The following is a 12194-nucleotide window of genomic DNA, read 5'->3' as shown; positions in this document are numbered from 1 at the left end:
ATTTCAGGGGCACAGCTGTTTCTCCGTCTCTGCCTCCGGGGGGCTAATTACACCCTGTCCTACCCGGCCTCCCGCCTGACCGCCCACCCCCTTGGAAGCCCCAGCAACCCCATCACCGTCGTCGGGGCGACGGCCTCCCCCTCCCAGGCACGTCCCCCTCCTAGGAAAAGGCTGAGGCCCAGTTTATTCCAAATTTTCACGTCGTTTTTTAATTTAAATTCTCTGAATAATTCTCTGTCTCGCGCGGAGTTGGGGAGGTCTGTCCGGGAATCAGGTGGGCAGCTCCTCCGCGGGGCTGGGGCGGAGACGGGGTCTATACAGTCCCCCACCCGAGAGGGGGGCGGCACCCTCCTGCCTGGTTGATTTCCAGGAGGAAGGGGTCCGGCGAGGACAGGGCTGGGCAGCCCAAGCGGAAGGGGATGCCGGCGTTCGGGAAGGGGCTGCGGCCGGCCCTGGGCCGTCGCGCTTGGGGGCCGGGCTAAGGGAGCCCCCAACCCAGGGAGTGAGGAGGAGGGGCAGGGGCGCGGCAGGGAGAGGCTCAGGTCATCCACCGGGGGCCTGGGGAGGGCCGGGGTCGGCGGGGGAGGAAGGCCCGGGCGGAGGCGCGGAGGCGTGGTGCGATCACCGCTTGAAGCGGTAGGTGATGGGCAGCAGCAGCTTGCTCTTCTTGAGCGCCTGCACCTTCTTGAGCGTCTCGTCGTCCAGGGCCAGAAAGCAGCGACGGGAGTACTCGAGCAGGCGCTCCTTGGAGGGGTCGAACTCGCCCACCTCGGCCAGCTTCTCGGGGGCCACAATGAGCAGCTCGGCGATGGGCGTGGTCAGCGCCACGGTGTTCCTGTCCACGCGGTGGTGCTCGAAGGCCCGCGACATGCTCTTGAGCTTCTGGAAGGTGCCCAGGATCTTCTTGTACCGGCAGAGGACCCCGTCGGCGTCCTTCACTGCGGGGCGGAGGCGGGGACACGGAAGTGAGGAGCAGGGGCCAAGACCGAGGGGGCGGACACGGGAAGGGAAACGGCCATGGGAAGGAAGGATCCCGGCGAGCAGAGGCACGGGCGGTGCAGGAGGATACGGAGAACAGGGAAGGGAGGGGCGGAGAGGAGGGGAAGAAGCGCAGCCAGTACTTGGACCAGTGGGAAATGGGAAGAGGCAGGCCCAGGAAGGGGGGTGAGGAGAGAACATGAGCCGAGAGGCCGGGTTCAACCAACGCGGTCCCAGCAACAACACCCCCCCCCCCCGCCCGCCTCTCCACCACGCCCAGCCATCACCCTCACCTCCCTGCCTCAGGTGAATTCACTTATTCAAGCCTCACCCGCCCCGAGGTAGGTCCTACTGCGCACCTCCTTCTTACCGATGAAGGTTAAGGAGGTGCCCAAGGTGGCCCTGCCCTCGAGGGTTCACCAAAACTTAAAGTAGACCCAGGACAGGCCAGGTGCTATGGCTCACGCCTTGTAATCCCAGGATTACAAGGGAGGAGGGAGAGACAGAACCCGGTGGGTCTTTCTCCAGCAAAGCTGGAGGGGCTTGGAGAGAAAGGAGGGCCTCTGGGAAGGACACACAGCAATTCAGCAGCCCAGGCCCCTCAGCGCCCGCGCCATGCACCTCACCCACCTCGCTGCCTCTCCCGGGCCTTGGGCTTCCCAAAGCGCCTCCGACTAGCACCTCCCCTCTGCTTCTGCCGCCTCCTCTCGCTGGCGCTGCCTTCTTCGGAGGCTCCACTGAGGGAGGAGGCTGCTGACTCAGGGTCCGAGGCCTCGCCCCCAGCCCCACCCCGGCTGTCCCCCTCCATCCGCCTGGGCCCAGGCTTCATCCGGCAGTGGTCCTCTGGGGAGAGAGACACACACGTGAACTATGGGACCAGACATCCCATCACAGGTCCTGGGACTGAGAGAGGCTGCAGTCCCCAGTACTGGATCCCCCAACCTGGGCTGGTCCCCTAAAGAAACGGACAGGGAGGACAGTAGAGATGCTGGTGGCTGAGTAGAGCCTGCTGGGGTCTGTGGGAGGTAGTAATGGGTGCAGCATTTTCTCAGAGGCTTGGGTTGGCAAGAGGTCTTGGGGAGGCAGCCGACCAGGGACCTCAGGACCCCTGTGAGTATATGCGGTTCCCACAGGGGAGGGAGAGATTTCTGGGGACTGGGTGGGACCTCCGGAGAGTGGCCTCTGTAAACCCAGGAGGCAGGCCAGGCCTTGGCTGGAGTCGGGGGGTCAGACCCTGAGAGAAATCAGGGGTCCTGGGTCCAGCAGGATGAGTTCCACCTCCATCTAGACAGAGGGAGCTGGCTGGCGGAGGCCCAGACACAGGGTCCTCTAGAAGGCGGCTTAGGAGAGGGGTCTGGTGCCAGGGTCCCCACTGGGAAAGTGCCGAGGCCGCAGGACCAAACCATCTGTGCAAAGGAGTCAGTCACCCAGCATGGAGCCATCAGTGGGAGGAGACAGTGGCAGGCAAGGGCAGTCAGAGGCGGTTTGTTCCAGAGCAGAGGGAAGGCCAGATCCCCAGATGCTGGGTTCCCAGTAACAGACACCACGAGACCATAGGCCCCTTGCCCAAGTTTTTGAGGGAAAAGGTTGAATTCACAAAGAGAGATGTGGGAGTTTTTGAGGGGTCTTCTCAGCCAAGGAGCTAGCAAGGCCGAGCTGAGGGTAGGTGGGGTAAAGTGTGGGTTCTCCAGGACATGGGCTGTCTGGCAAAGGGCCTGACCATCTGGGGAAGAGGATGCGGCTGGGGTCCAAAATGTGTTAAGCAGGACACAGGGTCCCACCAGTCAAGAGAAGATGCTAGCTGTGAACTGGCTGGGGCTGGGGGCTGCTATGGGAGCTCTCCCGGCTGCTTCTGGCCATGAATTATAGCAGAGCAAGGTATGTGGGCGGGGACTGCCCAGGAACCTGGGGCAGGGTTTGAGGAACAGCACCTGCTGGGGTCCCCACCCAAAAAGGCCCACACAGGAAGAGCCTTAATGTCTTTCATGAGGAAGGAGAACTCATTAACCAAGGATGGGACAGGGTGGGTGGGAAGATGGCCCCTGGTGTCACACGGGGACGGGGGGGGACAGGAGGAGGCTGGATGGCTGGACTCTTGGATCTTGGAGAAGACAGGGCCAGGAAGAGGATCAGGGGCCCCCTGAGGAAACCCAAAGGACTAGGGTGGGCCTCTCGGCCAAAGAGATGAAGGAAGGTCCCCCTAGGAGTCAGAAGAGAGGGACTCTCAGGTTCCAGGGTCCTGAAGTCACCATAGGCCAAGGAAGCAGATGGCAGGGCACTGGAGGCTGATGGGATTTGGGGAGCTGAAGGAAAAAGCAGGAGGACAGGCCCCAGTAGACAGTTCATGGGGATGAGGTCCTGGACATCAAGTGAAGAGGAAGCTGGGCCTGGGGGCCCAAAACAGGCAGGGGACTAGCAGAGAGGGCCAACATGGCAGGTCCCACCCAGCCAGGCAAACTGTGGAGCCTCGAGTCTGGGTGAGCGGGTACCCAGTAGCGGGACAGGGAGGCAGGTGGATCAGAGCACCCCACACATACCTGCCTCCATCCGAGCAGAAGAGATGAATTTGTCCAGCTGGCACCGCAGGAAGTCCCTCTCTTCCTCCAGGTCCTCGATGCGCTTCTGCAGCCAGGAGTTCCTCTCCAGAGCCATGTGCAGCTGGGCCTTGACGCTGTTCATCAAAGCCAGGGCGGGGGACGCAGCCTCCGGAGGCTCTAGGGACACAGCGAGGGTGGGGGGACCAGGTCACACCCTGGGACTCGGCCTGGCTTCCCAGCTGACTCCAGTCCCTCCACGCCCCCTCGGCTCACCCTCGAAGTTTCCCCGAGAGGGGCTCAGACTGTAAAAGATCTGTGAGTCTAGGTGGGGCGCCTCGTCGAAGGGGATGGAGATCTCGAAGGTCTCATCGTCCTTCACTGGAGAGGAGAGGCCCCGGGTCACCCCAGAGAAGTCCCGGGCCCCTCAGACCACCCCCCAACCACGGCAGCCTGGAGCCGACCGACCGCACCGGGACCCAGGGTAGGGAAGGGGACCCAGCTTCCTCACTTGTTCGCCTCCGGCTGCTCCGGTCATTCATGGCGTGGCTTCCTGCGGACCCCAGCAGCCGAGGGCCTCAGGGGCACTGGACAGAAACAGCAGCCACAAATGGAGGGACGCGGATGGACTCGAGGGTCCATCCTGGGGGAGGTGAAGTGAGACAGGAAGGACCTTCTGGCCTGGATCCCTGGTCTGAGGGAGGAGGGAGCCCAGACCCCAGGACTGAGGCAAAACACGCCTGGGCTTCAAACTCCTGGGTTCCCAGAGTCAGGGACAGGGGGCCCAGCCACCGAGGTCCTAGGGGAGAAGTGAGCTGGGGACGTGGGCTCCTGGGTATCGAAGGAAAAGGAAGCTGAAGCCCTAAATTGCTGGGTGCCCCAAGGGGTCGCCTGACAGGGACACCTGGCCTGAAGGGGAAGGACTCTCATCGCGGGCCACCGCCAGGCCTAAGGAAGAGGCAGGTGCAGAGGGAAACTGCCCCAACTTCCCAGGGTAGGAGGAGGTCCAGCCCGTGCGCGCTGCCTCCCCTACCTCCGGGGCCCCACACCCCTCCCCCGCACTCGCGTGGGCGTGCGGACCCTCCCCCGGTGGTGGGGGCTGGGCGCGTGCGCAGTACGGGGAAAGGTCACGCGTGGGGATGCGCCGCCCCCGCCCTTTGTCCCGGGGGTGGGAGGGGGAGCAGTCGTGGAAAGATCCCAGCGGGGGAATGCATCAGGGCGGGGGTGCAAATACGGTCACCATCCCCCGCCCGCGGGTGCCCGGGGTCCGAGGGGCCGAGGCCCCCCGCGCTCACCCACCCGCGCGCGGAATCCGACTCGGGGACCGACGGCGGCGGCGCCCATGCCCGGCGCCGGGGAGCGTCTGCAAAGTGTCACGGGAAGCCGAGGGAAGCGCCCACCCACCCGCGAACAGGCGGGGCGGCAGGGGAGCGAGTCGTGGAACTGAGCGACGGAACGGGTACGGACGCGGGGATTCGCCCAGTCGGGCCAGACTAGCGCCCCTCGTTGGAGAGTCCCCTGGTCCAGGTGAGGCCCGCCGTTTGCGGCAGAAGCAGAGGGTCTACACTTGCGCGATAGCCCCTTACGGCACTCCCCCGCCCTCCCCGAAGCTCAGGCAGGGAACGTCAAGAAATTCCCATTCTGGAGAGCTGGCGAGCCTCCGGGGGTTCCCGGGTTGGGTGGCGGTGGGCCCAGTGGGCCCAGGAGAAGGCAGGAGTGTGTGAGACACCGGGAAAGTTGGAGCGAAAGGAGAATCTACTTTTAACGATCTCAGGAACTAGCCAGCGCAGACCCCCCAGAGCTCCCCCACCTCCTACAGCCAGACCCCAAGGTTCTCAGGGATGTGGGGGCCAAAATGGGGGGAGTTACCCCTCTCCAGAAAAACGAGGGGCAGGAACACGCCACCACCCCCCCATGTTGGTAATTAAGAGCTGGCTTTGGAACAGAGCTAGATTCCAGTCCTGACTGTTCCTGCTCCTCCCCAGCCTGTTAACTCACCTGTAAAATGGGGAAATTACAGGCCCCTCTACATTTCTTGTGAGGACACAGTGATGGGACACACAGCTCAGCCCAGCACCTGGCCATAGTCAGGGCTTGAGAGAGGAGCGTTGCTGGTATTATTTGAGGTCAGATGGTGGGGTATGATCGCAACCTCTGGGAGGCTCTTTCCTTTCCCACTCTGGGGAGTACGAACGGAAGATTTGTTCTTCCTCCCAAAAAAAAGAGGTCGGAAGAGCAAATGAGGCCTAGCACAGTGCCTGGCACAGACAGGCAAGAAAAATGAATTAATAAGCAGATGTTTATTTAGCTTCAGGCTCAGCTCCACCTGCCTCTCCTGTTCACCAGAAGCATCCATGCTCTGGACTCTGGCCAGCCCTTAGGAGAGCAAGGTCTTAACCCGATGGAGGGAGAATCTAAACGTCTGCACCGCCTGCAAAGCTGTACCCATGATCCTCCCCTCCCCACTTCACTTTACAAATAAACTGCAGCCTGGTCCAGAAATTCCAGGGGGAGCCACCTGCCCTAGATTAGTCTTTTCCAAACTATAGGTTCATGGGTGGAGAATTCAATAGAATAGGATGAAATCAGCAGTTTAAAAAAATATGTAGCTGGGCGTGGTGGTGCGTGCCTGTAATCCCAGCTACTCAGGAGGCTGAGGCAGGAGAATCGCTTGAACCAGGGAGGTGGAGGTTGCAGTGAGTGGAGATTGCACCACTGCTCCAGCCTGGGCGACACTGCGAGACTCCATCTCAAATAATAATAGCTAATGAAAAAAAATCTACACATACTAAAGCTAACTATGGTAAAGAAACTTTTGTTTCCAGGCCCAGGGTCCTGAGGGAGGCTGAGGTGTGTGGATCACCTGAGGTCAGGAGTTCGAGACCAGCCTGGCCAACGTAGTGAAACCCATCTCTACTAAAGGTACAAAATTAGCCGGGCATGGTGGCACATGCTTGTAACCCTAATTACTTGGGGGGCTGAAGCAGGAGAATCGCTTGAACCCAGGATGTAAAGGCTGCAGTGAGCCAAGATCTTGCCATTACACTCTAGCCTGGGTGACAAGAGCGAAACTCCATCTAAAAAAAAAAAAAAAAAAAAGGGAAGGAAACTTGGTTCACATATATTTTGCATATCTGTGTACTCTATTACCATATAAAATGTGTTTGTGATAGGAGGTTGTGGTTTTAAAATTGTTTCAGCTTAAAAACATTCTTCCCAGATGACCCAGGTGTTCAGGAGCTGAGGAGGGGATAACCCCAAGGCAGGCCAACCTTCCCATTCCCCAGCCAGGCAAGCTGAGGTCTCCCTGCTGCAAGGCAGCCACCAAAGAGGGTCTGAGATGCCGTCTCTAAAAACAAACCTCGAGTGCTCAGGGTGGGAAACGCGTTTATTGTTTGATCGGTCTCAGGCCTGGTTGGGGGGTGGAAGGCAGGACTGGGGTCCCTTCCCCAACAACAGCACAGAAGCCTCAGGAAGATGGCACAGATTCCTGATGACCCACAGCCATCTTTTATGAGGCCAGAGACTTTACATACGACACTCCCCACCCGCATCCAGTCAAGGCTCTGCCACGGAACAGCTGATATCTTTAGGCTAGAGGACTCCATTTTGTGTAGGAGCTCATTCCCATCTCAGCTCCACAACACGGAGGACCTGAAGATTACTCACGGATTCCTCCTTCAGGCAGGGCTCTGCCTTTGAGATGCGGCTGCTCTGTGTCTGTGTCCGGGGGCCTGAACACCAGCCTCGGGCTCTCACCAGGTGTCTGGACAGGAGTCCAGGCTCCCTGCAAAGTCCTGTGGTACCTGGGGCACCCGGCAGCCCAGCTCACGGATGCTTCCACCGCGTGTGCTTCTGCAGCGTGTTCTGCTCCATAAAGCGGCGAGGGCAGTGTGGACACTGAAATGGGCGTTCCCCAGAGTGCACCCGGCTGTGCTGGGCCAGCTCCCCCGCATCCCGGAAGCGGCGAGGGCAGAGCGGGCAGCCGTGGGGCCGCCCACCACCCGCCAGGTGAATGGAATGGTGCCGTGCCAAGTGGCTGGCGCGCTTGAATGCCTTCCCACAGATGTCGCACTCGAAGGGCTTTACCTCCGAGTGGGTGATGCTGTGTCGCTGAAGGTAGGACATGTATTCGAAGACCCTTGAGCACACGGGGCAGCTGTAGCACTTTTTCTGGCCTGAAGCCCCATTGGCCCCTGGCTCCCTCTGTGACTCCTCGTCCACCAGCACTGTGTAGGGGACACCCTGAGTGTCAATGAGCAGGTAGTGGTTGGGCCTTGGAGGAGATGAAGCCTGGGGAGATCCGATGGAGGAGGAAGGTCCAGGTTCTGGGGAGCGGCATGTCCGACGGGGAGGGCCCTCCATGGTCTCAACGGAGGAAAATGCCAGAGGCTGAGGGCAGGGGGATGGCAGCACCAGCATCCGGAGGGCTGGCTGAGGCCTGGTGGATGGGAGATGGGATAAGGTTATATAGAAGAGGGCAGCTCAGCACCGCAGGCTCCATCCTTTTCCCTCCCTTTAAACGGCCCAGGACCTCTACATCCTGCTGCCCTCAGTCCCTCTTCTCCAGTCCTACTCACAGCTGGACTCTGTGACCCCCTAAAAGGTCCCCAGGGTTTCCCTCCTTGGAAAAGCTCTCCTAGCCTCGGTGCTCCACCACACACTGTACTCACAGGATCTCTTGACCTGCTCTGCACAACCTGGACCTCGCTCTAACTTTCCTCTTTGTGGCCTCCCAGGTCAGTGGGTGCCCCACCCCGCAGGCCTCCAGGCCTCTCCCTCCCCTCCTTCTAGCCCTTTGCAGGGTCTGCGTGTTGGCCCATCCTACATACTCAAGCCTTTCCTGACCGCCTCCATACAAGCCAAACCTATTCACAGGGGCTCCGACGTGAGGACCCCCAGGTTCTGGCCCTCTCCAGCGACATGTCTGAACAACTCCGTGCTCCCACCCGTCCACCCACCTCAGGCTCTCTCTAGTGCTCGCCCGGCCACCACCAGGCTCGTTCTAGGTCCCAGCGCTCTCGGGGTTCCACCCCCGGGGCCACAGCCCTCGCTTCCTGGGCCTTTCTGTGTAAGTTCTCGCCCCCTGCAAGCTCCAGAAGAGCCTCCTCCGGCGCCTGCCCCACTCCCGCCCCGGCCCAGGTACCCTCCACGCGGTCCAGCCCCTCCCGCCGCCCGCTCCCAGCCCCCTCCCTCCTCCCGGCCCCCGTACCCAGTGCAGCAGCCTCTCAGGTCCGGGCGACTCCAAGCGGCCCCGGGCTACCCTCGCAGTTGCAGGCGGCGGCGGGAAGGGGACCTCTGGGTGTGCCCCAGGAGCTGGCGGCGCCGGCCGAAAGAGAGAAGCCGAAGGGAGAGGAAAGGGTCTAGGGAAGGAAGGTGGGGGCGGGGCGCCCGGGCCGTCGCGAAACGGCTCCGGCCAGAAACACACACCGAGAGGAAAGTACCCAAGCGAGGAAGATCCGGTCTCCACCCCCCAGCACCCAACGCGCACGTACACGCAAGGAAGAGCTTGAAAATGAAGTGCGGAATGTTTATTGAGCAAAGGGTAGGGGACGTGGGCGGAAGGGGGGTAGATACAGAAATGAACCAGACCGTGCCCGTGCTCTTTATCATCTCTTCCCCACAGTCAACCACCGGTTCACCGCTCCAGAGAGCAGAAAACCAAGGTTTAGAGAGGTCATGTCACTTGCAAAGGCTCACACAGCACAGCTGGACCGGAACCCAGTTCCGACTGGTTCCCAGGCCCAGGGAGGGGCAACGACTTTGGTCTACATCACACAGCTAGAAAGGGGGTAAGGAAGGAATGATGCTCCTCCCTTTGGAAGGTGGGGAAACTGAGGCCCAGGGTAAGGCAGTAACCTCAGCGGAGCCAGGGAGTGTGTGTGGGAGTGAGTGACGCTGTGTGGGTCAGACTTCGTGGCCCTGAGAGGGGCAGGGCAGCTCAAGCCGGGTCTCGAGCTTAGTGGAGGCGCACGTGCTGCGCCAGCTCCGCGGGGTCTTGGAAGCGGCGTGGGCAGAGCGGGCAGGTGTGCGGCGGCCCGGCGCGGGCGCGGTGCGTGGCGCGATGCCGCGACAGGTGGCTGGAGCGCTTGAAGGCCTTGCCGCAGGCGCCGCACGTGAAGGGCTTGAGGTCCGAGTGCGACACGCGGTGGCTCTGCAGCCGCAGAGGGCTGGCAAAGACACGGGCGCACTCCGGGCAGCTGTAGCCCTTGCGAGGGCCGGGCTCTCCTGGGGGCGCCTCGCGCTGGGGCGGGCCCCGGGGCTCCTCCTCCAGCTGCACCGTGTATGTGTAGGGGACCCCATTGGCGTCGATGAGGAGGTGGCGGCCCAGCCGCGGGGGTCGGGGCCCCGCCGCCGAGGAAGGAGTGGAGGAGGGGCCTTCCGCCTTGGGGAAAGGGGGAGCCTTGGGGGGCGGTGGGTCCATGGCCTCCGGAGAGGAGGACCGAGGGTGGGGTGGCCGCGGCGGCAGCAGCAGCATCTGGAGCGGCAGCTGGGAGCGGCGGAGGGGAGATTAGTTAAAATTGCCACTTCCTTTTAGGAAAAGCTTCCTAAAATGGAAAGCGTCCCCACTATCGCTGCTTGTTACCCTTTGTGCGCCACTGACCACCTCCCCAGCAAAATAACAACTCACTCCAGCCCAGCTCTCCCACGTTCCATCAAGCTGCCTCGGAGAGGACATCCAATTGAGCTCTGCAAAACCCCGCCACCACTTGCCACTCCTGGATCCACCTCTCAGCACCCAGGTCAGGTCTGAGGGCGTAGTCCCCCGACTTTTCTTCCCTTTTCCTCTCTCAACCCACCCCAGCAATCAATCCCTCAATCTGTTTACCTCTCTACATCTCACACCCCGGCCCTGCTGATCGCCTAGATTTCTCTAATCTGTGGTTTCTTCTTTCCCTGTTGCCCAGCCCCAGTTCAGGTTGCTTCCCCTCCCTCTGCCGCACCCCCCGCCCAACCAGCCCCCGCATCGGCTTCCAGGCCCTCCTGGGGCTCCATCCCCACTACATGCCACAGGGCCTCCCCATCTTCATATTCCGTGGCCTCCCTCACTTCCTCTCTAGGTACCTCCCCAGAGCCCCACTAACCCAATTCCCCACATTTCACTAGGGCCTTTCCATCCTGTTCCTACACTTAGCACCTCGAAGTCTAGCCACCTCTACTCACTGCGGAACCCATCGTCTCACTACATCTATACACCCCTCAAATGCCTTCCTTCTGTATACCCCAACCTCCCAACCTGGCTACCTGCTACATTCTCCCCAAGGGCCCCCTTTTCTCCCCCGCCCCTATATATGGCGGTGACATCGTTACTTCTTTCTGTACCCATCAGGGGCCCTCTCCCAAACCCCGTTATGCGCACCAGGCCCCGGGACTCCGCTTCCCACAGCACCTCTCCCAAGCCCACTTTCCCCTCCTTTCTGTGTACATCTGGCATCTCTCCTTCTCTTCTTCACCTCTTCCAGGAGCCCCATCCCTCTCCCTGTTACACACAGCATGGCCCCCGCCCGTTCTTTTGCTCTACTCCCCTTGTTTCTGGGAACCCCAGCACCCGGGCGTTTTCGCCCCCATCCCGCTACACACCGCCCCCCGCCTCCCGGCCCCGGGGCCCCTCCTATTCCCCTCACTTCCCCAAGGAGCCTTGGCGCCTCGACTGCCCCTCCCGTCCCTCCGCCCGACCCTGCCGCTCCCCACCCCCATCCCCATCTCGGGCGGCTCCAGCGCACTCCCCCAGCCTGCCCGGCCTCGGCGTCGTCCCGGGGCCAGGCTCCTCCCTCCATCCCGGCCCCCGTACCCCGTGCGGCGGCCTCTCGGGTCCGGAGGAGCGGGCCGAGGTCCCGGGCGGCCCCGGGCTTCCCCTGGCGAGCGCCGGCGGCGGAACCGAGACTTCCGGGCAGCTCCGGGCCGGCGGCGCCGGGGACGCGGGGACTGGGGGCGCGGGCGCGGGGGTGCGAGGGGTTGGCTGCGTCCCTGGGAAAAGGCGCCGGCCGGAAGCGCGCGAGCCCCGTGCGGAGGTTCCGCCGCCTGGAGCCGGCGCTCCCACCCCTCGGCTCTGCGGAGCGCCCTGCGGGGAGGGGACCGGAGGCGCGGGGCTCGCTGAAGACGCCCGCCCCCGGCGGCCCCGCTCCCCTCCCACCTCCGGACTGGAACGATTCCGCCGCTTGACAAGAGATCGGCCAATAAACCGAGACTAAGCAAAGTTACGTCTTTGCCCGAAGGCCCACAAGGGTTTGTCCTCTTTCCACTGGGCCGTCGCTGTCTGCTCGGCCGTGGCCACCCACCGAGGTAGAGGGCGGGAGAAGGGATGTTCCTGCCAGCTGGGCAAATGTGGAGACCGAGGTCCAGAGGCCAGCCATTGGCTCCGATGTGGCCGGGCCGTGATTCTCCACCCAGCAAATGGGGAGACCGAGGCCCGGAGAAGGCCAGATGCTGCCAGATAGTTGGGGAAGGTGTGTGCTTCCCACAGGGCACATGCGGGCACCGAGGCCCACAGAGGGCCAGACGGCTACGTGCGCAGGTGGGGAGGTGTGGTATTTCCAGAAGGCACATGGGGACACCGAGACGCAGCGAAGGCCAGGCCTTGCCAGATGCGGAGGTGGGAAAGGCTGGCACTGCCCACGGGGCCCACTGGAAGCCTGATGCGGGCTCGCGGGCTGCGCCAGGTCCTGGGGCACTTGAGGCCCA

The 12194-nt window shown here is 62.2% G+C and overlaps 3 protein-coding genes across 13 annotated transcripts; all 3 read right to left on the bottom strand.

Annotated features, from left to right (window-relative positions):
* Positions 1–182: 182 nt before the first annotated feature.
* Positions 183–5064, bottom strand: CCDC106 (coiled-coil domain containing 106). Of its 8 annotated transcripts, XM_077976166.1 has the most exons (7): positions 4812–4877; positions 4251–4343; positions 4024–4099; positions 3789–3893; positions 3516–3692; positions 1609–1821; positions 183–938 (listed from the first exon to the last, which is right to left on the bottom strand). In XM_077976166.1, the coding sequence occupies exons 3-7, from the start codon at positions 4052–4054 to the stop codon at positions 622–624; spliced, it is 843 nt and encodes a 280-aa protein (XP_077832292.1). In that variant the 5' UTR covers positions 4055–4099; positions 4251–4343; positions 4812–4877; the 3' UTR covers positions 183–621.
* Positions 5065–6877: 1813 nt separating this feature from the next.
* On the bottom strand, positions 6878–11457 carry ZNF581 (zinc finger protein 581). 3 transcript variants are annotated; one of them, NM_001194834.2, is made up of 2 exons: positions 11305–11457; positions 6878–7953 (listed from the first exon to the last, which is right to left on the bottom strand). In NM_001194834.2, the coding sequence occupies exon 2, from the start codon at positions 7932–7934 to the stop codon at positions 7341–7343; it is 594 nt and encodes a 197-aa protein (NP_001181763.1). In that variant the 5' UTR covers positions 7935–7953; positions 11305–11457; the 3' UTR covers positions 6878–7340. The 3 variants fall into 3 exon arrangements, with proteins under 3 accessions (NP_001181763.1, XP_014980444.1, XP_014980445.1); XM_015124958.3 differs by lacking the exon at positions 11305–11457 and adding an exon at positions 8725–8867 and having other exon boundaries at positions 6883–7953; XM_015124959.3 differs by lacking the exon at positions 11305–11457 and adding an exon at positions 8474–8702 and having other exon boundaries at positions 6883–7953.
* ZNF580 (zinc finger protein 580) lies at positions 9029–11476 on the bottom strand. 2 transcript variants are annotated; one of them, XM_028839064.2, is made up of 2 exons: positions 11305–11476; positions 9029–10002 (listed from the first exon to the last, which is right to left on the bottom strand). In XM_028839064.2, exon 2 carries the CDS (start codon positions 9988–9990, stop codon positions 9472–9474), a length of 519 nt encoding a protein of 172 aa, XP_028694897.1. In that variant the 5' UTR covers positions 9991–10002; positions 11305–11476; the 3' UTR covers positions 9029–9471. The 2 variants fall into 2 exon arrangements, with proteins under 2 accessions (XP_028694897.1, XP_077838042.1); XM_077981916.1 differs by lacking the exon at positions 11305–11476 and adding an exon at positions 10342–10394.
* Positions 11477–12194: the final 718 nt, after the last annotated feature.

The sequence above is a fragment of the Macaca mulatta genome, chromosome 19 (assembly GCF_049350105.2).
Source record: "Macaca mulatta isolate MMU2019108-1 chromosome 19, T2T-MMU8v2.0, whole genome shotgun sequence".
Taxonomy (NCBI): Eukaryota; Metazoa; Chordata; class Mammalia; order Primates; family Cercopithecidae; genus Macaca; species Macaca mulatta.
The sequence above is the reverse complement of the archived record's forward strand: the minus strand, read 5'-3'. Positions and strand labels throughout refer to the sequence as shown.

What these genes read in the sequence shown, in the direction of transcription:
- CCDC106 (XM_077976166.1), bottom strand. Translation starts at nt 4,054, where the DNA reads ATGAATGACCGGAGCAGCCGGAGGCGAACAA. An exon ending in CTCTCGGGGAAACTTCGAGG is followed by an intron (nt 3,693 to 3,788) that starts GTGAGCCGAGGG and finishes CTGTGTCCCTAG; the next exon opens with AGCCTCCGGAGGCTGCGTCC. An exon ending in GGCCCGGGAGAGGCAGCGAG is followed by an intron (nt 939 to 1,608) that starts GTGGGTGAGGTG and finishes TCCGCCCCGCAG; the next exon opens with TGAAGGACGCCGACGGGGTC.
- ZNF581 (NM_001194834.2), bottom strand. Translation starts at nt 7,934, where the DNA reads ATGCTGGTGCTGCCATCCCCCTGCCCTCAGCCTCTGGCATTTTCCTCC.
- ZNF580 (XM_028839064.2), bottom strand. Translation starts at nt 9,990, where the DNA reads ATGCTGCTGCTGCCGCCGCGGCCACCCCACCCTCGGTCCTCCTCTCCG.